This window comes from Lithobates pipiens, unplaced genomic scaffold (assembly GCF_037356315.1).
Source record: "Lithobates pipiens isolate NorthernLeopardFrog02 unplaced genomic scaffold, aLitPip1_a1.2 Scaffold_18, whole genome shotgun sequence".
NCBI classification, from domain to species: Eukaryota; Metazoa; Chordata; class Amphibia; order Anura; family Ranidae; genus Lithobates; species Lithobates pipiens.
Genome location: NW_027507758.1, coordinates 35,439,131 through 35,466,569, shown reverse-complemented (window position 1 = coordinate 35,466,569; position 27,439 = coordinate 35,439,131). Strand labels below are relative to the sequence as shown.

Sequence of the window (27,439 nt, the reverse complement as noted above, 5' to 3'; positions counted from 1 at the left end):
CGGATCAGTGCGCTGGCACTGACCGCATCATTTGCAGGAGCCGCTGCCGGTCTGAAATTAGCCTGCCCAGTGCCCTGTGGCAAACTAGACAAGAGAGAGCCTAATGGGGGGAGGGAGGGCTGGGTTGAGGTGACACCATGTTTTACTGCACCAGGGTGACACCAACCCTAGTGACACCACTGGCTTTAATGATGATTCATGTGGCTCTGGCTGAAAATGTTAATTGGGCCCGAATATCTTAGTTGAACCTGTTTATCTGCAGTCTTCTCTTCCACATCTATTCAAAGTGCAGAATTTATAAAAAATAGTCCGCACTTTCAGAAAATGGGATGGGGAGCTGAAATTACACTCTGCAGAGCTCAGCTCTGAGAGCTGATTGGAGAGAAGTGACACCCCCTTCCCCCCACCCTTCTCAAGGCACACAGGTATACAGCTGTCACAAGCTGTCAATCACAGGCTGTATGCTGAAGCTTCGTCCCCTGTCACCCTTTTTTTCTTGGTGTCAGGAAATTTGTCAGAAATGAGTCATGCAGATAGTAGAGGAAGGCGGAAGCAGACAGAAATGACAGTCAGTTAGTGCTCTGGATTGCGATAAGTACACACTACAGAGGGTGTATGCTTTGTTCATATTTCACGTCTGAGGTTTACAACAACTTTAATGTGTTATATTTCTATGGAAAAAAATACCTTTTAACAGCAGATAAGAACATTGCTTTATTTTGTACAGATTGTGAGTGCACATCTGGTAAGCAAGAAGAAAACGCGGTCACAGCTGGCCCATCTCATTGGTCCAGGAATGTTTTGTTAAAATATTTATTCATCATTTTCATTTGTGCTGAATCTCAATGTATTAATCAATTTTTAACAGCCTGACTAAGCCTGTCCATAAATGGCAGTTCTCTCCCCAAGACACCACTGTGTACAATGCTATAAGGATTAAATATGTACTACATTTTCTAAAATGATAGGACATTCTGATAAAAGAAGAATGTAAAGGAAAGTCCGGGGATGGAACTGGAATTTGCTTATCGGCGGAAATTCAATTTTTTTTCTCCTATCTTCCATCAGAATCAGTTGGCCTCATTTATCAAAGTGTTATTAAAAAGTTTACTAGATAGCGATCAATCGGTTTTTCAACTGTCACTTCACAGCCTGGAATAAAAAAAAAATGGAAAGAGCCACAAAGTGAAGCTCACACACTCCCATACCCCTTATGTAAATCCCAAATACCCTCACCCCCAGAGGAATATACCCCCCCACCCCATTTATAAAGAAGTGGGGGACAGCTCTGAAAATGAAATTCATGCTCAGACAACAAGAAAATATTATGCTGCCTTACACACAACTCCTCCTTGGTGAATACACTTTAAGAACAAGGATACACAATACTGTTTAACTGGTGCAGCCCAATTCACCCTTCATAAATTCAATATTTGGATTCTGTAGCCCTGCTGGTGTTGCTGGAGCTAGGGAACTAGGATCCATGTACAGTGGAACCTTGGATTACAAGCATAATCCGTTCCAGGAGAATGCTTGTAATCCAAAGCACTGGCATATCAAAGCGAGTTTCCCCATAGAAGTCAATGGAAACAACGATAATTTGTTCCGCATTGACTTCTATTTCATGCAATGCCACATGTGGCCAGAAGTGGGGGGGGGTGCCTTAGAGCCTCGAAAATACTCGGGGACAGCTCGGCTGAACTCGGAAAGGCTTGAAAACACTCGGGAGTGGAGTATTTCTGAGTATATCTGAGTATTTCCGAAAGGCTCTGAATGGCTCCAAACCATTCCGAGTGTCCCCGGCGCCCCCGCGCCTTTGGCCAAATGCGGTACTGCACACCCCATTAGCTTGAATTCTGTAAACACTCGTTACCCACGTTACTCGTAAACCAAGGTTCCACTGTATTCTGTAAATGTGCGTATATTAAGCCTTTTTTGGCACACAGCCAAGGAGGCAATACAATGCGTCACCACCCGTGATCTTGGTGCCCATGCAAGCTTATATTTCCTTCAGCTGAATATGGTGTCCAAATACAAAAATTGCTGCTATCCAGGGGCGGACTGACCATTCGGGTACTCGGCACTGCCCGAGGGCCCCATGCCACTAAGGGGCCCTATCAGGGTTGCCAGCCTCAATAAAACCAGGGACAGTATGTAAAAATCTGTGTTTTTTTTAAAATCCCAAGATTATAGCTGCCCACCTCTCCAGTACCTTTTCGATGTGTGTATATGTATTCTGTGTGTGTATATACTGTCTGTCTTTGTGTGTATACTGTATGTGTGTGTGTGTATGTATACTGTGTGGCCCCATAATCTATTGGCTGGGGGCCCCATAATCTCCTATTGCCCTAGGGCCCCATAATCTTCTCCTATTGCCCAGAGGCCCCATAATCTCCTATTGCCTGAGGGTCCCATGAGTTTTCAGTCTGCCCCTGCTGCTATCCAAGTTCAAACATTCTCAAAATCAGACATTGATAAATGATGCTAGGGTCCATAAACCCATTTAATGGAAATCAACCTACTATCTTGCACATTTCCCAAATATGTATCATCGTCAATGGGGCTGTCCATTTTCCAAAATACCTGACATTATGCAACTGGAAGACTGTGAAGTACTTGGTTGGCCCCAGACCTTTTTTTCCCCTTTATACCCTCTTGTCTTTCTTGTTCCTACTTTTACAACAGTTGTACCTCAATAACATGACTGTTCTATACACTATGCACCCTGGTAAATATATTATGACAAGCCTTACAATGGTTTCTATGACCTATCCTCTTCAAATGGTTTATCTATCCACAACTATGTCTCCAAATATGATCCCACTTCTACCCTTCCCAAACCCAGCTAGCGAGAAACAATGAAACTCCTCATCTGACCAATAGCAGGAATATGTGTTCATCCTATATCTTCTTTCACTGCACAATTGGTTCTGCTCCTGAATATGCAACATTTTAATGCGACCTTTAACTACTATAAATACTACTCTTACTACTCTTAGGCTTAATGTACACGGGACGTTTTTACAACCTCTCCTGAACAGTTTAACTTGACAGATAAAAACCCACATTTAAAATGTCAGTTTTGCTGTTTACATGTTGCGTTTAGCAGCGTTTCGCCGCGTTTCCATTTAGAAGCGTTTGAAAACACTGCCTTTAAAGGAAACGCGGCTAAACGCCAGTACCGCTTTTAGCCGTGTTTGGCATCTGAAACGTTGGAAACTTCGGTGTCTGAACTCATTTTTTTGCCTTCAAAGAAAATTCTCTAAAGTCAACTGCCTAAAAACAACATTAAACGAACCTGTGTACATGTACACATAAGATAACAAAGAATGAGATCAGGGGCAGCTGAAAAAAGCAGCCAACTGCCTCTGAACGTTCGTTTACCAGCAGTAGTGTACATGAGGCCTTAATGATAATCTTAGATTGAAATAAATAAATAAAAGAGTATGGGTAGTTGTAGAGCCCACCAAGGGTTGAAGATCCTTGAGTGTTACCACATAGAGCAGGGTTTCTCAACCAGGGTTGCATGGTACTCTAGGGTTCCTCCAGAGGTTGTTAGGGGATCCTTGAGCAATGAGCAATCTTTGCCTCTCAGATAAGTTCCCCTTGACACCATTGATCTTTTTAGCTATGTGTAAGGTGGAAACCCTTCCCAGTAAGGAGCATTCTGTCTATCGCATTAATGTGTCACGAGTTGTAGCTAGAGTAATTTTTAGCAGGGGTTCTTAGAGACTGGAAAAATATTTCAAGGGTTCGTCTGTATTGAAAAAGCTGAGCATAGGCTGACATAGATATTCCACAAACTCATATATAGAGTTTTGAAATCCCATCTGATATATCTCATCACCATCTTCATCATTGACATCATCACCACCACCACCACCACCATCATCATCATAATCATCACCACCACCATCAACATCATCACCACCACCATCATCAACATCATCACAATTATCATCATCACCACCACCATCATCAACATCATCACCACCACCATCATCAACATCATCACCCCCACCACCATCATCAACATCATCACCCCCACCACCATCATCAACATCATCACCCCCACCACCATCATCAACATCATCACCACCACCACCATCATTATCATCATCATCATCACCACCACCATCACAACCATCCCCACCATCATCAACATCATCACCACCACCATCATCAACATCATCACCACCACCATCATCAACATCATCATCACCACCACCATCATCATCGATATCATCACCACCACCACCATCATCAATATCATCACCACCACCATCATCATCATCATCACCACCACCACCATCATCACAACCATCATCATCATCACCACCGCCATCGTCATCATCATCATCAACATCATCACCACCACCATCATCAACATCATCACAATTATCATCATCACCACCACCATCATCAACATCATCACCACCACCACCATCAACATCATCACCCCCACCACCATCATCAACATCATCACCACCACCACCATCATTATCATCACCACCACCATCACAACCATCCCCACCATCATCAACATCATCACCACCACCATCATCAACATCATCATCATCAATATCATCACCACCACCACCATCATCAATATCATCACCACCACCATCATCATCATCATCACCACTACCACCACCACCACCACCACCACCATCATCACAACCATCATCATCATCACCACCGCCATCGTCATCATCATCATCAACATCATCACCACCACCATCATCAACATCATCACAATTATCATCATCACCACCACCATCATCAACATCATCACCACCACCACCATCATCAACATCATCACCACCACCGCCATCATTATCATAATCATCACCACCACCACCATCACAACCATCCCCACCATCATCAACATCATCACCACCACCATCTTAAACAACATCACCACCACCATCATCAACATCATCATCACCACCATCATCATCATCAATATCATCACCACCATCATCACCACCACCATCATCATCATCAATATCATCACCACCCCCATCATCATCATCACCACCACCACCACCATCATCACAACCATCATCATCATCACCACCGCCATCATCATCATCACCAACATCATCACCACCACCACCATCATCATCATCATACGATAACTATATCTGCATTGTCATTGACATTGTTCAATAAATTATCCTTTTAAGCTTCATATATCAACAGTGTCTGACGAAAAATGTCACTGCTGCCTATTTTAACCAATCTACAGGGGGTATCTGACTAGTTACTATGCTGAACATAGTTATCTCTTATTCACTTTTGATAGACAAGAATATTGTGGGCTATTTATTAATGTAAAGTGAACCTAGATTTACAAGAAAGATTCCTATTTAAAAGAAGACCCTCTATTTAATGTTTAGTAAAGTGAAACGTGCAATCTGTGCCCAGACTATGGACATTAAACTATATACATAATCCCAACAAGCAGTGAAATACCTTTAAAACAAACCACCCCTGACCTCTGTTTTTTTTTGTTTTGTTTTTTTGTTTTTGTTTTTTTGAGTACTAAGTGTACATGTAGGGTCTTAAAGGAAAGAGTTATGCTTTTGCTAGAATATGTATGACCAAACATACTGTATGCCTTAAGTATTACAAATGTACTATGGTAACCCTTATTACAAAATAATATCCAGATGGCTATATTACACAATAGAGTAAACAGTATGATAAACAATGTTTTTTTTGGAAATGTTAATGCAGACACAATGTTATCCTTTCTTGAGAAATGATCATTAAGGCGTTATTATCCAACTGGTCATTTGCCCAGCTGGTCAGTTCTCCAAGTTCTACATTGATGTATCCCATATGTATGTGTATTGTCTGTATTGGTTCCTATGTGTTGTATAACCATCTTGTATAACCCTTGCGTAACAATGTTGTTTGTGATATCTTCTTAATGGAGGGTGGTCCCTTCCTGTTCCAACATGACTGCACACCAGTGCACAAAGCAAGATCCATAAAGACATGGATGAGAGAGTTTGGGGTGGAGGAACTCGATTGTCCTGACCTCAACCCAATAGAACAGCTTTAGATGAATTAGAGGGGAAGACTGTGAGCCAGGCCTGTCACAGCGCCACCTGTGCAGGGAGGCTGCATTACACCAGCCTGCACATTGGAGGAGTGAGTATGTTTTTTTTTCAGTAAAAACCAAGCAGTCAAGGCAAGTATGGTATAAAAAAATGTAAAGTTGAGTGAGGTTTCTCCTAAAGGTTTAGATCTACTTTAATAATAATGCCATATGAAAGTGCTAAGAAAATTGGGAGTGGTGGGCAAAACAATAACCCAATTTCACCATTTATCCAGGTATATTGTTGTGTGCCCCCCTGCCACTGTCTCTCCACCTGTCACAATGTGGGGGCATCAGTATAGGTCCTGTGTGAGGAGGTCCTGTGCAGTGAAATGACCAGAATCCAAATATCCTAAAGAATAGAAGGAGCTGAAGTGAAGCTCTATTCATTTCAGACATCCAATCATGGGAGCCTTTTTTTTTTCTAATTCCCCTGCAACCGATGTTTAAAATATTTGACATAAATCTAGCCCGGCACACTTTAGTAAATCAGACCATTTGTCTGTCTGTCAATATCTGGGTGACTATGCTTTAGTTTTCATGCTTTAACAGGGATAACATACTGCCTGCAATAAATCGTCAGAGCTATTAGATTCACCTTGGATATCCATGACCTTTTTTTATATGCAATCAGAGCGGGGCATTTATATGAACACCGATCTCCTAGGCGAATCATAATATCTTTATCATTTGGAGTAAGGGCCACTACTACTACTACTACTACTACTACTATAATATTATTATTAATATAATAGTATGGTTGTTGCTATTGTAATACTACTACTACCGCTACTACTACTAATAATAATAATAATAATAGTAGTAATATTGTTGTTGCTATTGTGATACTACTAATACCACTACTATTACTACTACTACAACATAAATAATAATAATAATAATAATAATAATAATATTAGTAGTAGTAGTATTGTTGTTGCTATTGTAATACTACTACTACCACTACTACTATTACTAATACTAATAATAATAATCATAATAATAATAATAATATCCAATATGATCCTGTCCATGAAAGTCGGATGATGGTCCTATTTTCCATTCGTCTGGTGGATCAGATGAAAGCGGACAGGGGGGAAGTTTTGACCCGATCTCCCCATAGAGGAGAGCAGGACTGTGTCCATCTTTGCTGTGCACAGTGGAATGGAGATGGACCTGCCATCCGCCTGCTCAGCGGGGATCATCTAAGCAATCCCCCGCTAAGGAAGCGGATTCTGAAAAATGGAGGCACCCGTGTGAAAGGGGCCTATTAGTAATAACAATACTATTATCATTATATTTATTACAACTGTAATAACAACAATAGTAAAACAATATCATTATTATTATTGGTGTTGTTGTAATAATAATAATAATAATAATATTAATAGTAGTATTGTTGTTGCTATTGTAATACGACTACTACTACTACTAATAATAATAATATTTTTATTACAACAACAATAAGAGCACTAACAACAAAAATAATATTATTAGTATTATTATTTTTATTATACATTTTAAAGTTTAAGGTATAGAAACCCATACCAACCAATCAGATTATGGTTTGTGGCCTAATGCTGCATATGCTTTACGTGAATTGTTGCTGGATATAGTAAAGCTCTGGTTTTGTCCGTAGGTGTTCTGTACAGGAACATCATGGAACGTGTCTTTACTGCCAGAGCAACCAAATCTATTCTTCCAATCTCTAACACCCCCAGTCACATGACAGTCTCAGACCGCGTCTAAAAGTTTGCCATAAACCACAAAGACACTTTCATTTTCTTCACTTTAATACAAAGGGCTGCTGTATTTCAATGGGAGAATCGTTTATAAATCTTACAGTTTCACTCGGACTAATAACAACCTTCCTTTGATTATAATCCATGTCATGCCGGTTTGTGAGCCCAATTTACCTGCAGAGCGCCACTTAAGATACAAAAGGAGATAAGAGGCGGGAGGTGGATTTTATCATTTTACTCAACCAACCAAAAATTTGATGACATTCTAATCAGCTTCTATACGCTGATTCTACTATTGCTTTCTTTGCCCTTCCCCATTGGAGACATAGAGGCTAGCAAGGTATGAAAACCCAATACAAAGGATGGGAGGAAGGCCCAGGGGAAGGTGAAAGGTGGAGAGATTGTGTAACCTTCTAAACCCCCTGCAGATGAAAAAAAAACTCTTTGCATTTTGAAAGCTTTGTCATTTGGTGGTAAACAGGAACGTATAAGTGCTTTTCTCCCCGGGGACTTTGGATTCTGTAGTGGAAGAAGTGGAAGAGCATATCCCCCTGGGTGTGTGCATGAAGGCAGAAGAATATTCATGATGGAACTGTTGCTTTGTTCACTTGGTGTTTTCTAGCTGGGAAACCCTCTCTGCATTCTATTAGATACGGCTACAGCCATATATAATTCACAGATAATTCTGTAACACTCTTATATGATCAATACTATGGGGGGATTTGCTAAAACAGGTGCACACAGAATCTGTGCATAGTAACCAATCAGCTCGTTCAGTTGAACTTTGAAAATATAAGCTAGAAGCAGATTGGCTACTTTGCACAGTTGCACCAGCTTCTGTGTGCAGTACCAGGACAGGGTCATCAAGCGTCTAAGACAATGGGGCAGAATTGTGTCCCCTCCCCCACTATTAATACAGGCTGTAGAATAGGTGTACCACCCTGTGTCCATTTTTTGCCCCTTTGCTTTACTGGGCCCAGGGCAACTGACCCCCAACCCCGTAGACCCTTTGTGCCAGCCCTGTCTGTGTGCACCAGTTTTAGTAAATCTCCCCCTATATTAATAATACTGATAGGCAGTGCTGGGACAAGGTCATCTAAAGCTGAGGGCTGGGACAAGGTCATCTAGAGCCGAGGGTCGGGACAAGGTCATCTAGAGCCAAGGGTCGGGACAAGATAATCTAGAGCCGAGGGCAGGTACAAGGTCATCTAGAGCTGAGGGCCAGGACAAGGTCATCTAGAGCTGAGGACCGGGAAAAAGGTCATCTAGAACCGAGGGCCGGGACAAGGTCATCTAGAGCCGAGCGCAGGGACATGGTCATCTAGAGTCGAGGGCCGAGACAAGGTAATCTAGAGCAGAGGGCCAGGACAAGGTCATCTAGAGTCGAGGGCCGGGACAAGGTAATCTAGAGCAGAGGGCCAGGACAAGGTCATCTAGAACCGAGGGTCGGGACAAGGTCATCTAGAGTCGAGGGCCAGGACAAGGTCATCTAGAGCCGAGGGCCGGGACAAGGTAATCTAGAGCCGAGGGCCGGGACAAGGTCATATAAAGCTGAGTGCCGGGACAAAGTCATCTAGAGCTGAGGGCAAATTTGCCAAGCTGCAGCACCCCCCCCCCCCCCAAGATATATGAGCATTATGTGTCAGAAAATATCCCCCCACAAAAACACTGAGCACTAATCTGTATGCTTACCCCCTAAACCTAAATTGCCCATCCTCCCAGTACAAATCCACCCCCTGCTGAAATCCCCCCCCAGTACAAATCTTTGCCCTCCTCATCCCCAAATACCCCCAACTCAAATGCCCCTTCCTACCACAGATCCTCTACCCTAAAATGTTCCCTCCTAGTACACATCCCCCCTCCCTACTTCAAATACCCCCCTTCCAGCGCACATTCCTACCAAATCCCCCCTCCTAGAACAAATATTCTTATCCCTGTCCCCCCTCCCTACTCAAATCCCCCTAAATCACAACTCTTAGCACCCCCCACCTCCAAATGCCCGCTCCTAGAACAATAGTTACCCACTGCTGACCCCCAAATTCCCCCTTCCAACACAAATCCCCTCCACTAATCTCTGTGTGGTGCCCCCAACCCCCCCACCTCACATGATACCACAGTGCCCAGTGCAGCCGTCCCTCCTGCTCACCCCTTGTCCCGGCCCTGCTGATAGATATTGCTACAACCACAGATTATTCTATACCATTCTTATTCTATCAATACTATGTTGCCAATACTGATTGATACGGCTACAGCCACAGATAATTCTGCAGCACTGTTATATTATCAATACTGCTCTCCTTTTGACTTGCAGGAAGATGTAGTAACTAATTACCATTACTGATGATAACGTCAATACATAACAATACTATGCTGCTGCTGCTACTACAATTAGGCCTCTTTCACATGGGCAGCAGTGTTAACTGCCACCCTGAAAAGTGAAGCATGGTAAAACGCTTTTCAGCAGCAGTTGTGAAGAGGTTTGCAGGTGTTTAGGGAGGTAATAATGCAGTCCACTCATAACCTATTTTTTTTTATGGGAATTCCATGCTGAAACCGCGAGCCAAGCATTTGGCGCAGTCCCATTGACATCATTTGCCAGGTTCGACATCTGTTATACCCAACATGCTCAATCAAAGTAGTATTAAAGTCTAAATGATTCTTACCTTAGGCCCCATTCACAGCTTCCCATACCAGGAACACGTTCAAAAACTCGTGTTTCTGCACCCGTTCCCAGAAATACCTGAAAAATATGCCAAAACGCGCATTGCGCTTGCAGTGCCGTTATTGCTTAATGGGACCTCAAACGTGGCTAGGAGGTGCAAAATGTGCCAAAACATGCACTGCAAAAAGGAGTGAGGCTCACTGCCAAAAAAAAGGTGCAGGAGCTACTTTGGGCTGCCCTATGCATGTCACTTTCGCACAAGCACTGTGCTACCTTTACACAGGCTATTCCCCTTCCAGTCAGTCCTAAATGCTACTGCTAGACTTATAAACCTTACTAAGCAATCAGTGACTGCTATCCCTCTCTGACAATCTCTTCACTGGCTTCCACTAGCCCAATGTATAAAATTGAGAAAACTAACCATAACATACAAGGCCATCCACATCACTGCACCCAGCTACACCACCAACCTTATCTCCAAATATCATCCAAAACGTCCTCTTGGCTCCTCCCAAGACATCTTGCTCTCTAGCTCCTCTGCTCACCTCCAGGACTTCTCCAGAACCTCTCTCATCCTCCGGAAGGTCCTACCCTATCTGGTTAGCTCCTACTCTCTCCTCCTTTATGAAGGGAAATATCTCCAATTGGACAGGGAGTGAAAAAGCCTTATATGAAAAAGTCTGGCCTTACTTTAAAGGCCAGCTCAATCAAAGCATACTCTTCAGATCTGCATTGTTGTTGGTAAGCTATTTGATTGCGTTACACTTGCTTGAAGAACTCTCGTTAATGTAGAATGGGGTATCTACAGGGGTTGGGTTTCTTCCAGTAGAACTATAGCAATTTTTTTCCCATTTTGGGTAGAGTAAGGGGGGGAGGGGGTTATGACCCATGTCAATTTTTTTTTTTTTTGTCGTTGTCATCTGTGTCTCATTGGGGATATTTCCCTTGACTTCCTGTCCCATAGGAAAACAGGAAGTGGGAGGAAATCCCTGCAAATTAAGGAAATCCCTTGGGGACCCCCAGATCACCAGAAATGGTGTCCCCATTGGAAGTTTTCCCCTCTAATACTTTTCTGGGGACAACTCAAAATTTGAGATTTTCTTTTACTTTCACTTTCAATGAAAATGGTAAACAGGATAAATAAAGAGGGTGAATCCCGATAATGGGGAGACAGGCAGCGATAAAACCTACTAGGTGTTGTAATTCATGCCCCCTCTACCATACTAAAAAAGTTTTACACTTTCATAATGACTTTCTGAGATGGGGCAGAGACACAAACCACTGTAAGGAGAACTTTCCACTGAAATTTTTGAGAGAAATATGAAGCCAGGCTGGTTTTAAGGCATGGTTCACAAAAAATTTGCATTTATTATATTTTTCCATTCAAACATAAAAAGCAATGCAACTATGATTAGTGCATTGTCTGTGCAATCCATAGGCTCCTGAACTATTCCCCCCATTATGGGGCTGAAGGAGGGGGATAAAGTAAACAATGGACAATAAATGTGGTGATGTCACTGCACTTGTGCTAATGCTATCTGTTATGCCGCGTACACACGACCGGACTTTTCAACATCAAAAGTCCGACGGAATGATTCCGACAGACCATTCGACCGTGTGCGGGCTGCAGCGGACTTTTGATTTGCAAAAGTCTGACAGACTTTAGAAATGGAACATGTTTCAAATTTTTCCGACAGAACTCCGCCGGACCCAGTTCCTACCGAGAAATCCACTCGCGTGTATGCTAGTCCGACGGACAAAAAACCGACGCGAGGGCAGCTATTGGCTACTGGCTATGAACTTCCTTATTCTAGTCCAGTCGTACGTCATCACGTTCGAATCCGTCGGACTTTGGTGTGATTGTGTGTGGCCAAGTCCGTTCATTTGGAAAGTCCGTCAGAACTCTGTCAGAACTCCGTCAAAAGTCTGTCGGACCTAGTCCCTCGAAAAGTCCGGTCGTGTGTATGCGGCATAAATTTCTCCGCTGATGGTTGCACGTGGAACTTGTAGGCCTCCTATTCACAGATCCCTGTGAATGGATGACATAACTGTATGCCATAACGAAAACAACAGGGAAAAGCACCTTGTGATTAAGGCTTCATGTACACTTGGCCGTGATGACGGTGAGGACAGGAAAATGCGAAATGCGATTTTGCCACAGTTTTTTCACATTTTGTGGTTTCTAGGGTCCAGCAGTCAAAACGTTCCTATCCTGAACCCAATTCTTCTGCATTCAGGAGAGGGAGGCTGAACCTCACCTAACTGCAGCAGCTCCTAAATGATCCTAAAAGCCTATGTGTACATGGACGCATATGCTTTTATGGAGTTGAGTTCAGGAGCTTTGGTAAAAAAAATAGTAAAAGCTTCTAACTTCATGTTTAGGAGCTATAGTGTATATGAAGCCTAAGGCTGTGATTTGAGGTTGGGAAGATTGGGGATTGTGACCATGTTTCATGCTAAGCCCTAAACCTTTGTGTAACATGAAAAAAGATCTAAAAAGTGAACTAAGCCTTTAAGTCTACCCATTGTCAACCAAAACTGAATTCCCTTTTAAAGTGGACTTCTGCCAAAATTATACTTCCATATATATTATATACTTTTTTTTTTTAGGGTTTTGTTCTAGTGTGCGTTCTGTTGAGAATCCCTATTACTTCCTGCTTCCATGGCCGCGGTCACCAGGACAGGAAGTGAGGGAAAATCTCAACAACAGAGACAGGGGCAACGATAAAAACATTTTATTTATATGGAAAATTTTGGAAGGTTCAGAAGTTTTGTTAACTGTTTATAGCTGTTAGGTGATTTCCTTTGACTTCCTGTCCAGAGGACAGTGGAACGGAAAGTGAGGCAAATAATGTCTCTGGTTGGGACATAGACAATAAAAGCCGTATTAGGTTCTTACTCTTCTTACACTACCAGGAATAAAAAAAATGCATTTTGGGTGAGGTACCACATAAGTTTGAGAATGTCCTCTACTAATTTTTGGCCTTGAGGAGAAGTATAGGTGAGATTATAAGACACGCAGCACTGATCTCCATTTCTCCTTTAAGCCAACTCTTATAGGGAATAAAGTGGCCTTTTTTCATATATATGACATAACTTTTAATATGTGCTCTACTGAGTTTTGGCCTCAAAGAGAACTATAGGGGAGATTATAAGAAGACATGCAGTACTGATCACCACTGCTCCTTTAGGCCAACGATTATAGGGAGTATAGTGGCCTTAGTTCATATACATGAGTTTTGGATAACGTACTACCTACGTTTGAGTATGTCCTCTACTGAGTTTTGACCTTAAGGAGAACTATAGGGAAGATTATAAGAAGACATACAGTACTCATCACCACTGCTCCTTTAAGCCAACTCTTAAAGGAAGTAAAGTAGACTTTGTTCATATACAGTATGTGAGTTTTGGAAGAAGTACCACATAAGTTTGAGTATGTCCTCAACTGAGTTTTGGCCTTGAGGAGAACTATAGGGAAGATTATAAAAAGACATGCAGTACTGATCACCATTGCTCCTTTAAACCAACTTTTAAAGGAAGTAAAGTGGACTTTGTTCATATATGTAAGTTTTGGATGACATAAAACATAAGTTTGAGTATGTCCTCTACTGAGTTTTGGCCTTGTGGAGAACTATAGAGGAGATTATAAAAAGACTCATAACCACTGCTCCTTTAGGCCAGGTTCACACTATTGTTATTCACAATAGCAGGAGAATATGAATGGCTCTCAATGGAGCTGGTTCACATATCTTCGATGCAGCTTTAGTGCGAATTTGCACTGGAGCCCTGTGTGTCTTTTGGTCCCTTTCAGGTCCGAATTCAGCCCAAAATTCAGGCTGAATTCAGACCTGAAATGGTGAACCAGGACGCACAGGACCCATGCTGTGAGCCACATCGGCATTAGGTAGAAACCGAGCCTCAAGCCAATTCTGGTGGCCTCTGTTTATATATAGGCCTTTACTCATATTATATATATATATATATATATATATATATATATATATATATATATATTTGTAAAAATTATTAGAAGCTATTTAATTATGGAAGTCTTTCTTTAACGTTAACCTTTGTATAATGTAGGACACTTATAGATAAGTACATGTACCATAACTTCCTGGATCAGGAACATAGTTGAAAATAATTGGAAGCCACCAACAAAAATACGGTCTTCTCCTAGGTTCCAACTTTGAGTAACATTTCATATAGTCAGATATGTTATTCTGCTTTTGTTTAATGATTCTGGTCTCATTCAAAGTCTACAGTATCACTTTAGTGGACTAACTTACCGGTAAGCCTTTTACTCAATTCACTCATAGCCAGATATGATTTAGTAAAACATATATCACCAAGAAACTAGGACAATTCCGGGGCAGAATGATTGCTCCATATTTAACAGAATGTTTTCTTCCAATAAATATAGAGCAATCACTTTGGCCCTGGTTTGCCCCAGTTCTGTCTTAAAGATTATGGTTTAGTCAAGTCAGGTGTGATAGAACACTTTAAGAACAATAAATCCTTTAATGTTTTTTGTCATCGATGAAAAATTATTTTGGTGCGGCCAAATATTTTATGCAATTTTTCATTTCTAGTGTAAAGGCGGATATTTGTTCCTAGAGCATCTTTATGCCACCCTGACTTAAAAATCTGCTTCACATGTTTATAGGGCTAAGGTCAGTCTGAACCCTTCTGATCATGTGAATAATGCACAAACGTATCTTCTTGGTTTATTTATGTACTTATTTTATGATCCAACAATAAACGTTTAATACTTTTAAAAGGAACTTACTTAAAGAAAAGGGCAAGCAACAATAAATAAGGACCGGCCAAGGAAAAAAAGGGGGACCAACTGAAAAACGAAAATATCTACAAACATGCAAGTACCCTTGAACTATATAGTTATGTACACAAATCGCAGGATCCGACCATAAGAAAAACAAATAGGAATATTGTTCTTACCTTCACTGCAGTCTTTCCCTTGAAAACCGGTCTGGGAACAGTCGCACGTGGCTTCTTCATTCACAACTGAACAAATTCCGCCATTTAGACAAACCTGATCTTTGTCACATGGGTTTGTAGTGTCCTCCAACTTAATGTCACTGTAGGTTACAGGAGAGGAGTCTGTGAAATTGACCCGGACATCAGTTATCCAACCTTGAAAGGGGCTGTGGTCTTTTACTGCTGGGAATGTTAATTTGAGCGTGGAAGATTTTAGTTCTGGTGGGATCCCACCTATAAAAAGATTACTGAAGACCGTCATATCTCTCCGTTTCGATTTCACTTCCACCCACTTACTTTCTTTGTCTAATATTAACGTTGTGTTCTTGAAATTTCTCTTGATGACCACTGAGTGCCAGTTGTTGTCATTAACTGCAAAATCTGTTAGGAGAGAAGCTGGTTCGGCACAGAAGATAGAAAAGCTTAACTTGAGTTTTCCATCAGAGAGAATGAGCTCCAGGAAGTCACAGAAACCCTCATCATCAAAGTATATAACGAGTCCACTCGATCTTTTGGTCTTCATGTTAAAACTCATCTCACTCTCACAACATGCATTCCACTTAGGGAAGCGAGTCCACTGGCCTTCTGTCCCAGGGAATTCTAGGCCACAGCCCAGGTCCACCATGCATCCAAGAATTAAGACCATCCAGATAATAAGCCCCCCTTGTTTAAGGACACTAGCCATTTTTAATGACTTAATGTCTTGAGGGTCCTTTAAATTGCGTGGATCTTCCAGATTGACTTCTTAGTGGGGGACCAATCCAACAAAAATATTGTGTCTCACTCTTGTAGCCCACGTGGTCAGTGGACAGCCAGTTAGACCAAACACACACTTAATTAAGAAAAAAAAATAGTAAAAATTATGGAGCTCTAATGTTCCATTGTATCATGCATGGTGGACATCCAGTTCTTCTTCAGTATATTTCAGTGAAGTCCCAACCTTCTTTTAGCATCCAAATCTGGATAATCTTTTTGGAGACTATCCAAAGCTAAGCATACACCTTTCTCTTCACTGCTTGCTTAAATCCCACAGTAAGAATAGATCAACGACGGGTTTGCCATGGCACTACAAAAGAGGGCATGAATCATCACTCATGGTTCTCCTTGATCTTTCTCTCGAGCTCAGGCAGAAATGATGCACTGTTAGACCGAAGGAAGCCTTCCACATGGAAAAATCTTAACAACTCTTCTTTTTTCCTTTCCACAACAACAACGAGATCCCATTCAGATGAAGTCTAATACAACCCATCAATCTGAAAGCAATTTAAATATCAGTAAGTATATCATCTGCAACTTCTGGAAGAGAACAATCTAGCATGATTCAATGCAATACAAATGTAACTATGGAGCTCAACATAACACAATGAATTGATTTTTTTTTTTATTTCTTTTTTTTTATTATTGCAGGTCGCAGCAAAAAGGGAAATTAATATGCAGCCAAATTATGCATAGCATCACAACAAAGCATTAATATCCCCCGTACATTGAAGCTATTAGCAAGCAATTTTCCTTCAGGACTTTATCAATTTTATCTGCATCTCATACACGACGAAGAAATCCATACACAGCTATCAGTCACTTCCAATGTGTTGGGAAACATGATGAGGGAGCGCACTAACCCAGCAGGTTGCTAGCGAGCTGAGCTGCAAGCGCGCCTTAACATTTAATTTTCACAAGGTGAGGTAGAATGTGAATGAATACTGAAGAGATGTAATCACCATATCAGGTATTATTTCCTTGGCTACCTCGCCTCTTTTCCCCTTCTCAGCACTACCATGATCGCTCCTACTGCAAATAAAAATCCAATTTGGCTCATGCGCTCTTAAGTGTCTCCCAAGCGCCTTAACCTTTTCACTGCTGCCAAGGCCTCGTCTCGTCAAAAGGGTTAATCCTCTCCCTCCCCTCCCCCAAACACACACACACGCCACCCGCTTCCTCATTAAGAGACCCAGGCGCAATTTAGTCAGCATAAACCCTTCCTAAGCATTAATACAGCTGTTACATCTCTCACATGTGAGCTGGAGGATTTAGACAGAAATCCACATGTTAATAAGAGGCAGCCATCAATAGCACATCTGTCACTTTGCCTGCTTTCGACATGCCATTTTTTTTCCTCCCCCTCCCCCGGCAGCAACGGGTTAAAAACGAGCCCTGACAAGCAGATAAGAGAGGGAGACAATAGCAAACGTGCTGCAGAAGGTGATCATTGTACATAGAATTCTGCCATTGCAAGCCCTTGCATGCATTTCCTCCTCCTAATTTATTGCCTAGACACGACAGCTCGATGCCTAATTAACACTTTTTTTTTTTTTTTTTTTTTTTACAAGCAGAAACTAGCTTTATTTACGGCACCACATTGTGCCCCTGCTTTCATGGATGTTCTCCCACCATAAGTGGACCATAGCAAGGTGATCCCTCAAACCAACACATTCAGAGAATGCCAATGGGCAAAGTTCCTGCATGAGGTGGCACCACCACCAGGCTTCTCACTCGTAATACAAGGAAGCCTGGATACTAGTGACTTTGCCTAGCAAGAAAAGCACCCTCTTTTGAGTAGTTGAATATGTTTATACCTTGATACATTGTTTTTGACTTAAACCTTGATTCATTGTTATAAGCCTTGATGCATTTCTATTCAACTTAAGCCTTGATCCATTGTTTTTTGACTTATACCTTGACACATTGTTATTTCACTTGAGCTTTGATACATTTTTATTTAACTTAAGCCTGGATAAAATATTTGACTTAAACCTTGATTCACTGTTATTTATCAAAAACCTTGATACATTGTTATCTCACTTCAGCCTTAATTTATTTTTATTTATCTTATGCCTTGATACATTGGGGGTTATGCAGTAAAGCTGGCAAGTGCAAAATCAGGCTCACTTCTGCATAGAAACCAATCAGCTTCTAACCTCAGCTTGTTTAATTAGGCTTTGGCAATACAACCTGGAACCTGATTGGTTTCTATGCAGAAGTGAGCCTGATTTTGCAATCTCCGGTTTCAGTAAAAAAAAAAAACATTGTTACCTAACTTATGCCTTGATTCTGTTTTTTTTTTTTTTTTTTTTTAACAAAATCCTTCATGCATTTGTTTAATGTATGACCTCCCACCACAAGTAGACCAGAGAAAGGTGATCCCTTAACCAACACATTTGGAGAATGCCAATAGGCAAAGTTCCTACATGAGGTGGCACCACCACCAGGCTTCCTACTCATAATACAGACATGGAAGCCCTGATGCTAGCAATTTTCCTTTAACCCATTGCTTTCAAATATGATCTCCCACCACAAGTGGACCAGAGCAAGGAGATCTCTTCAACCAATTAAATCAGAGAATTCCAATGGCAAAGTTTCTACATGAGGTGGCACCACCACCAGGCTCCCCACTCATAATACAGATATGGAAGCCCAGATACTAGTGATTTCCCCTAAACCTCAAAGCATTGCTTTCATGGATGATGCCTCACAACAAGAAGACCATAGCAAAGTGATCCCTGAACCAGCACATTTGGAGAACACCAATGGGCAAAGTTCTTCCCTGAGGTGGCACCACCACCACTAGTCTTCCCACTCATAAAACAAACAAGGATGCCTGGATAGTAGTGACTTTTCTTAGCAAGCAAAGCACCCTCTATTGTGTATCCAAATATAGCAATAAGGTCTACACCTTGATACATTGTTATTTTGACTTAAACCTTGGTTTATTGCTATTTAACTAATGCCTTGGTGCATTGCTTTCATGGATGATCCCTCGCCATAACTGGACCAGAGCAAGGTGATCCCTTAACCAACACATTCAGAGATTGCCAATGGGCAAAGTTCCTACATGAGGTGGCACCACTACCAGTCTTTCCAATCATAATACAGACAAGGAAGCCTGGATACTAATGATTTTGCCTAGCAAGCAAAGCACCCTCTATTGTGTAGCTGGATATAGCCATAAGGTTTACACCTTGATACACTGTTATATGACTTGAACCTTGATTGGTTGTTATTTAACCTAACCCTTGATCTATTAATATTTTACCTACACCTTGATACATTGTTATTTTGACTTAAACCTTAATTATATGTTTTTAAGGCATTCCTTGATGCATTGATATTTGACCTAAACCTTTCATACATTGTTATATGACTTAAACTTTAATTTGCTATTCTTCAACGTAATCCTTGATACATTAATATTTGACCTAAACCTTGATACATTGTTATTTTGACTTAAACTTCAGATATTATTTAATCTAATACCTTGATACACTTATTTCATTTAACCCTTACACCTTAGGAGCTTAGGAAACACAATATCCCTTTCGACAAGAATACATATCATTCCAGCAAAGCGTTAAATCCCAGTTCAATCAGCATGCACTTTAAATAGAGCAAGATAAACATTTCCCTCTCGAGACATGCAATGGTAGACCCATAAATGCAGATATAAAAAAAGATGTGTATTTAAATAAGTGTGTAGACAGTACATAGCTCTTACAGCTTGTTATCAGGCATGATACACAGCCAATGCCTTATCAATACCATCAACTAAAGTCTTATCACTGGACAATCAAGTATGGTTGTAAAAAGACAGCAGGAAAATATAAAATATATAATATTTTAAGTTGACTTGTCATCTACACCCCTGGTAGGCTTCAGATCTGGAGCTTCAACACCTTTACAACAATAATGTACATTCATATAAATGGCATATCAACTGGGATTTACAATCTTTTGGGGGAATCCTTTATTGCGTTGGAAAAGACCCCAAGAAACCACCAACTACAGGGATGCAAAATGACATGGGGTCCTACAAGACCAACCAGGATCTTCTAAAAAGAAAAAAAAAAAAAAAAAAAAAAAAGCCTTAACCATAAATCTTTCCTCTTATTTCATCATCATATTTCTTGATCCTAATCCATCCCTGCTTGAAAAGATCGATTGGGTACCTACAGCACCGTGTCTGCAGTTCTGAAGCAAAAAAAAAATAATAATAATAAGGAATAGGAGGAAGGAGGAGAAGGAGGGGGTGACTTCTCCAGCCACAATCAGGGAAATAGAAGATAATGAAGCTGAGAAATAGCACTAGGGGTGCATCACATCTCATATTCGCCTAATCCAACCTACCCCTCCCATTTTTTTTTTCCCTTCTTCATTATTCCGTCGCATAGACATTACCCAGGACCAGATGGATGGAGCCCACCATGGTCCATGTTTTGGTAAATAAGGCATCATCATCACTGCAGCCCCCAAGTTCCTCTATGATCTGGTACCTGTTCAATATGCTGGAAGCGCACCCAGCCCAGAGCATCACCCTCCCCGACAATTCTCCTTTCTCCTCCACCTAGGAGGGGGGCACATTACCTGCGTCGGGTGAGCAGAGCTGGCCTTAGATGGAGATGATGGCGGTGATCAGTCCATGGGAAGGGGGGGGACAATTGTCCAGGTCTTTGGGATCAAACCAGTGCTCTGCCTTTCCAGCAGCTCCAGGCTTGTGCTCCGATCTCCAGGAGTGAAGGAGGGGATGGAGAGGATGGAGAGGAGGAGGGACTCACATGACGCCTGTCCCTGTCCGTCTGCAGACTGAGGCGGGGTTTGCTGTGCCTGAGATCTGCTGCAGCACCATGGACAGCGACGGCTCCGACCCAGCCACGCAGCGCTAGAGCAGCCCCCGGTGCTGATCGATACACAGATCTATGGAGGCTTTTACCGGAGAGATGGGCGGGCAAGGCTTCTCCGCCACTCCTTTACATGTGAAGGCTGCTGGGTCTGGGGTAATGCAGGCTTGTGCTTTAAATGGTACTTGCGTGAAACCAGAAGAGCTCACAATCGAATCAAAGCTTGTTCAGGCTCAGATTGACCGCATGGAATCAGCAAAGCTTGCAATTACATTAAATATTGTTCAAGCTCAGAACCAGAAGAGCTCACAATCGAATCAAAGCTTGATCAGACTCAGATTAATTGCTTGGAACCAGCAAAGCTTGCAATCGAGTTAAAGATTGTTCGGGTTCAGAACCAGAAGAGCTCACAATCGAATCAAAGCTTGATCAGACTCAGATTAATTGCTTGGAACCAGCAAAGCTTGCAATCGAGTTAAAGATTGTTCAGGCTTAGAACCGGAAGAGCTCACAATCGAATCAAAGCTTGATCAGGCTCAGATTGATTGCATGGAACCAGCAAAGCATGTAATCCAGTTAAAGATTGTTTAGGCTCAGAACCAGAAGAGCTCACAATCAAATCAAAGTTTGACCAGGCTCAGTCAGAACCACAAGAGCTCACAATCCAATCATAGCTTGATCAGGCTCAGTCAGAACCACAAGAGCTCACAATCCAATCAAAGCTTGATCAGGCTCAGTCAGAACCAGAAGAGCTCACAATCCAATCAAAGCTTAATCAGGCTCATATCGATTGCATGGAACCAGAAGAGCTCACAATCGAATCAAAGCTTGATCAGACTCAGATTGATTGCATGGAACCCGCAAAGCTTGCAATCGAATCAAAGCTTGATCAGGCTCAGATTGATTGCATGGAAACAGCAACGCTTGCAATTGGATCAAAGCTTGTTCAGTCTCAGAAACACAAGAGCTCACAATCCAATCAAAGCTTGATCAGGCTCAGTCAGAACCACAAGAGCTCACAATCCAATCAAAGCTTGATCAGGCTCAGTCAGAACCAGAAAAGCTCACAATCCAATCAAAGCTTAATCAGGCTCATATCGATTGCATGTAACCAGAAGAGCTCACAATAGAATCAAAGCTTGATCAGACTCAGATTGATTGCATGGAACCCGCAAAGCTTGCAATCGAATCAAAGCTTGATCAGGCTCAGATTGATTGCATGGAAACAGCAACGCTTGCAATTGGATCAAAGCTTGTTCAGTCTCAGAAATGCAAGAGCTCACAATCCAATCAAAGCTTGAGCAGGCTCAGTCAGAACCAGAAGAGCTCACAATCCAATCAAAGCTTAATCAGGCTCATATCGATTGCATGGAACCAGAAGAGCTCACAATCGAATCAAAGCTTGATCAGGCTCAGATTGATTGCATGGAACCTGCAAAGCTTGCAATCGAATCAAAGCTTGATCAGGCTCAGAAACGCAAGAGCTCACAATCCAATCAAAGCTTGATCAGGCTCAGTCAGAACCACAAGAGCTCACAATCCAATCAAAGCTTGATCAGGCTCAGTCAGAACCACAAGAGCTCACAATCCAATCAAAGCTTGATCAGGCTCAGTCAGAACCAGAAGAGCTCACAATCCAATCAAAGCTTGATCAGGCTCAGAACCAGAAGAGCTCACAATCGAATCAAAGCTTCATCAGGCTCATATCGATTGCATGGAACCAGAAGAGCTCACAATCGAATCAAAGCTTGATCAGGCTCAGATTGATTTCATGGAACCCGCAAAGCTTGCAATCGAATCAAAGCTTGTTCAGGCTCAGAACCAGAAGAGCTCACAATTGAATCAAAGCTTGATTAGGTTCAGATTGATTGCCTGGAACCAGCAAAGCATGCAATCAAATTAAAGATTGTTCAGGCTCAGAACCAGAAGAGCTTGCATTTGAATCAAAGCTTTGTCGGGCTCAGATTGATTGCCTGGAACCAGAAAAGCTTGCAATCAAAGTAAATATTGTTCAGGCTCAGATCTCTTGCATGGAACCAGCAGAGCTTGCATTCCAAACCAAGCTTGATCAGGTTCTGAACCAGAAGAGCTCACAATCCAATCAAAGCTTAATTAAGTTTAGATCGATTCCATGGAGCCAGAAGAGCTCACAGTTGAATCAAAGTTTGTTCATACTCAGAACCACAAGAGCTCACAATCGATTCAAAGCTTGATCAGGCTCATCAGAAACAGAAGAGCTCACAATCCAATCAAAGCTTAATCAGGCTAAGATTGAATGCATGGAACCAGAAGAGCTCACAGTTGAATCAAAGCTTGGTCAGACTCAGATTTATTGCCTGGAGTCAGCAAAGCTTGCAATCAAATCAAAGCTTGTTCAGGCTCTGAATCAGAAGAGCTCACAATCCAATCCAAGCCTGAGCAGGCTCACATTGATTGCATGAAACCAGAAGAGCTTACGATCCAATCTAAGCGTATTCAGGCTCAGAACCAGAAGAGCTCACAATTCAATTCAAGCTTAATCAGGCTCAGATCGATTGTATGGAACAAGCAAAGCTTGCAATCCAATCAAAGCTTGTTCAGAAAGAACTAGACTAGAAACATGGACTTTATAGGCACACGTGTATTTCAGGTAAAAAATTGAAAGTTTTTAATAGGATAAAATTAAATTAAAAAACATATAATTGAGTGACCTCAAGGACTCGCATACCACCTCTAAGCCCTTGTACACACGATCGGAGAATCCGTCGGAATGTGTCCTATCGGACCGATTTGTCGGATAATCCGACTGTGTGTGGTATGCATCGGACTGTTTCTGTCAGAATATTCGTCAGACCCAATTTTCCAACTTGTTGGAAATATTTTCAGACAAACTGGTCCGATCGGACATACTCCGATCATGTGTAGAGAATTTTGATCGGACAAAGTGCCACGCATGCTCAGATCAAATTCCTACATCAAAGCTATTGGCTAGTAGCGTGAACGTAGTCCCGTCGTAACGAAATAACGTCATCACGTTCTGAACGATTGGATTTTCCGACAACTTGGTCCGACCGTTTGTATGCTACAGTTTCGGACAAAATCCAATGGATTTGGTTGGCAGAATGTCCGACCGTGTGTACAAGGGCTAATACGTATATATATACCACATGAAACAAGCACAAAGGTTTGAAGTACGTAGAGTGATATAGGTCCAATGGTTGTTTGGTTATGTGGAGAGGTTGAGTCATGTTCAGAGGTCACTCAGAGAATCGCTCCACACATGAAAAAACATGAATATATAACTGCTTGCTGACCAGCCACCGCAGTTATACTGCGGCAACATGGCTCAGCTGCGCAAATCGCCATCATGTTACATCGGTTCCCTTTTTGTCCACTAGGGGCACGTGCCCCCTGCTCGCCAAACGGAGCTGATGAGAGTGTCGGGGGTTGCAATCACCGCCAGGCTCCTGCGATCGCTCGGGGCACACGGAGAACCAGAGATCTGTGTGTGTAAACACACAGTTTCCGGTTCTCTGAGGGGAGAAGTGACGGATCGTCTGTTCAGAGTATGAACAGCGATCTATCTCTTCCCATACACAGTCCCTTCCCCCCTTCAGTTAGAACACACACTAGGGGACACATTAACCCCTAGATCACCCCCTAGCAATAACCCCTTCCCTGCCAGTGATATTTTTACAGTAATCAATGCATTTTTATAGCACTGATCGCTGTATAAATGTCAATGGTCCCAAAAATGTGTCAGAATTGTCCGATGTGTCCGCCATAATGTCACAGTCCCGATAAAAAGTGCAGATCATTGCCATTACTAGTGAAAAACAAAATTATAATAAAAATGCCATAAAACTATCCCCTATTTTGTAGTCGCTATAACTTTTGCACAAACCAATCAATATACACTTGTTGCGATTTTTTTTTCACCAAAAATATGTAGAAGAATACATTTCGGCCTAAAGTGAGGGAAAAAATTGTTTTTTTTATATATTTATTTTTGGGGGGTATTTATTATAGCAAAAAGTAAAAAATTGTGTTTTGTTCTTTTTTCAAAATTGTTGCTCTTTTTTTGTTTATAGCGCAAAACAATAAAAACCGCAGAGGTGATCAAATACCGCCAAAAGAAAGCTCTATATGTGGGAAAAAAAAGAATTTTGATTTGGGTACAGCATCGCACAACCATGCAATTGTCAATTAACCACTTTAAGACCGGGCCTCTTTTTTTAGATGTGATGTTTACAAGTTAAAAACAGTCCTTTTTTTTGCTTGAAAATGACTTCTTTTTGTTTGGGTGTAAGTTCACACGACCGCGCAATTATCAGTTAAAGCCACGCAGCGCTGAATCACAAAAAGTGCTCTGGTCAGGAAGGGGGTAAAATCTTCCGGGGCTGAAACGGATAAAAATAAAAAAAGATGTGAGGTGAGGCCCAACAATGCATGCAGCCCAGAACAGGTAACCAAAAAGGAAGACAAGAAACGGAAGAATTTTAGCATACATATATGAACGCATATAACACCCAAAAGAGGCATATCCAGCAGCAAGAAGCCTGCGGGTGTCATACACATGACCATTGGTTTAAAAATGTTCAAAACAAATTACATAAACAGATGTTAAAGGATGGCTTACCATAGGCTAAGTACAGGCGTGTAGTCAAAACGAGGTATGGCTAATAAGTGTCACCGGCCGGTGTAGCTAAGTATCTACTGTTGTGTGCCTTCCCTTGGTGGTGACACCGATTAGCCATACTTGGTATGGCTATTGGCTAATAAGTGTAAAAACTGTAAAAAGTGAAAGTTACATCTAAGCAGCTAAAGAGGAATTAACCACTTGACCTCCAGAATAGAGATGAGCCGAACACCACCCCCCCCCCCCCCCCCAATTCGGTTCGCACCAGAACCTGCGAACGGCCTGAAAATTCACCCAAAATTTAGAACCCCATTAAAGTCTATGGGACTCGACCGTTCAAAATCAAAAGTGCTAATTGTAAAGGCTAATATGTAAGTTATTGTCCTAAAAAGGGTTTGGGAACCAGCTCCTGCCCCAGGGCACATGTATCAATGCATTTTTTTTTTTAAAAACGGCAGTTTTTTCAGGAGCACTGATTTTAATGATGCTTAAAGTGAAAAAAAAGTGAAATATTCCTTTAAATATCGTGCCTGGGGGGTGTCTATAGTATGCCTGTGAAGTGCCACGTGTTTCCCGTGTTTAGAACAGTCCCTGCACAAAATGACATTTCTAACAGAAAAAAAGTCATTTAAAACTGTGGTTTTAATTTAATGTCTGGTTCCGGCAATATGGATGAAAATCATTGAGAAAAATGGCATAGGTACCCCACGCCCATTACCAGCCCCTTTGGGTCTTGTACGGATATTAAAGTAAACCCCGTACCCATATTAAAAAAAGGAAAGGTGTGTGGCCCCCAGGCCCTATATACTCAGGACAAGACAGGGACTGTGTAGGTTTGTTGTTTTAAGTAGAATCTGTTTGTAATTTTGAACTGGTAAACTTTTAAAGTGTAGCTCCAGTCAAAAAATCTATTTTTAAGCTTTTTGGAAAACATAGAGAAGGGTTATCACCCCTGTATATTTTTTTTGCCGTCCGTCTTTTTTCATCCCACTTCCTGTTGTCTCCTTACGTTTGCAAGTAGGAGACGTTTGTAAGTTGGATGTTTAAAAGTAGGGGCCTGCCCTATATGCTCTAATTACACGCCCCTGTTAAACAGGGGCTGAAACATTGGGCCTTAGGCACTGGTGCTGGTGCCACGGCACTGCAACCTCTCACAGATCTAGTTAAAACAGGTTTAATATATTCAATAGGTACTCAAAAGATTAGAAGATAAATGTAATATCGTCTCCACTACAGGTAATAAATGGAGCGTAGAAAAAGAAAAGACAATATATGTATATAAAAAATATATATATATGTATATATAGTGAGGGACCCTCACTCCTATGCGTAGTAGTATTTTGAGTGGTAGACAAATGGATAAGAAAAAACAATTAATGATAAATAAGACTGGTGGTCCCAATGCGATTTTTTAGGTAGCAGAGTTGCATAAAGTGGCAGTGCTGAATATAAAGAAGGTCCGTGAAAATAACTACTACTGTATTTGTTTCAGTGACTAAAGTACTATACATAAAATAGTGGACGAAATAAAAAATATATAAAGTGAATCACCATGCGATTTGTTAAAAATGACGAAAAACGCATACAAAGTGCTAGTGCTGAACAATAAATAGATCTGAAAAGAAAATCTGCTAAGTCAAAGTATATGTGTAACAGTGTACAAAAGTAATCATTAGCTAGATAAGGCAAAAGATGTAAGTA

General features: G+C 41.5%; 1 protein-coding gene across 30 annotated transcripts in view; it reads right to left on the bottom strand.

Moving 5' to 3' along the window:
- NRXN1 (neurexin 1) overlaps window positions 1–21,122 on the bottom strand; it is a 1,923,519-nt gene extending 1,902,397 nt beyond the window's left edge. For 8 of the 30 annotated variants that reach the window (XM_077485561.1, XM_077485562.1, XM_077485597.1 and 5 more), the window contains exons 1-2: window positions 20,867–21,119; window positions 15,473–16,764 (exon numbers count right to left, since the gene is read on the bottom strand). In XM_077485561.1, the coding sequence (XP_077341687.1) occupies window positions 15,473–16,196 (724 nt within the window). In that variant the 5' untranslated portion in view covers window positions 16,197–16,764; window positions 20,867–21,119. Of the gene's footprint in view, window positions 1–15,472; window positions 16,765–20,866 lie in introns of all 30 variants that reach the window. The other 22 variants (XM_077485564.1, XM_077485567.1, XM_077485596.1 and 19 more) reach the window with 7 other exon arrangements.
- Between the last annotated feature and the right edge of the window lie 6,317 nt (window positions 21,123–27,439).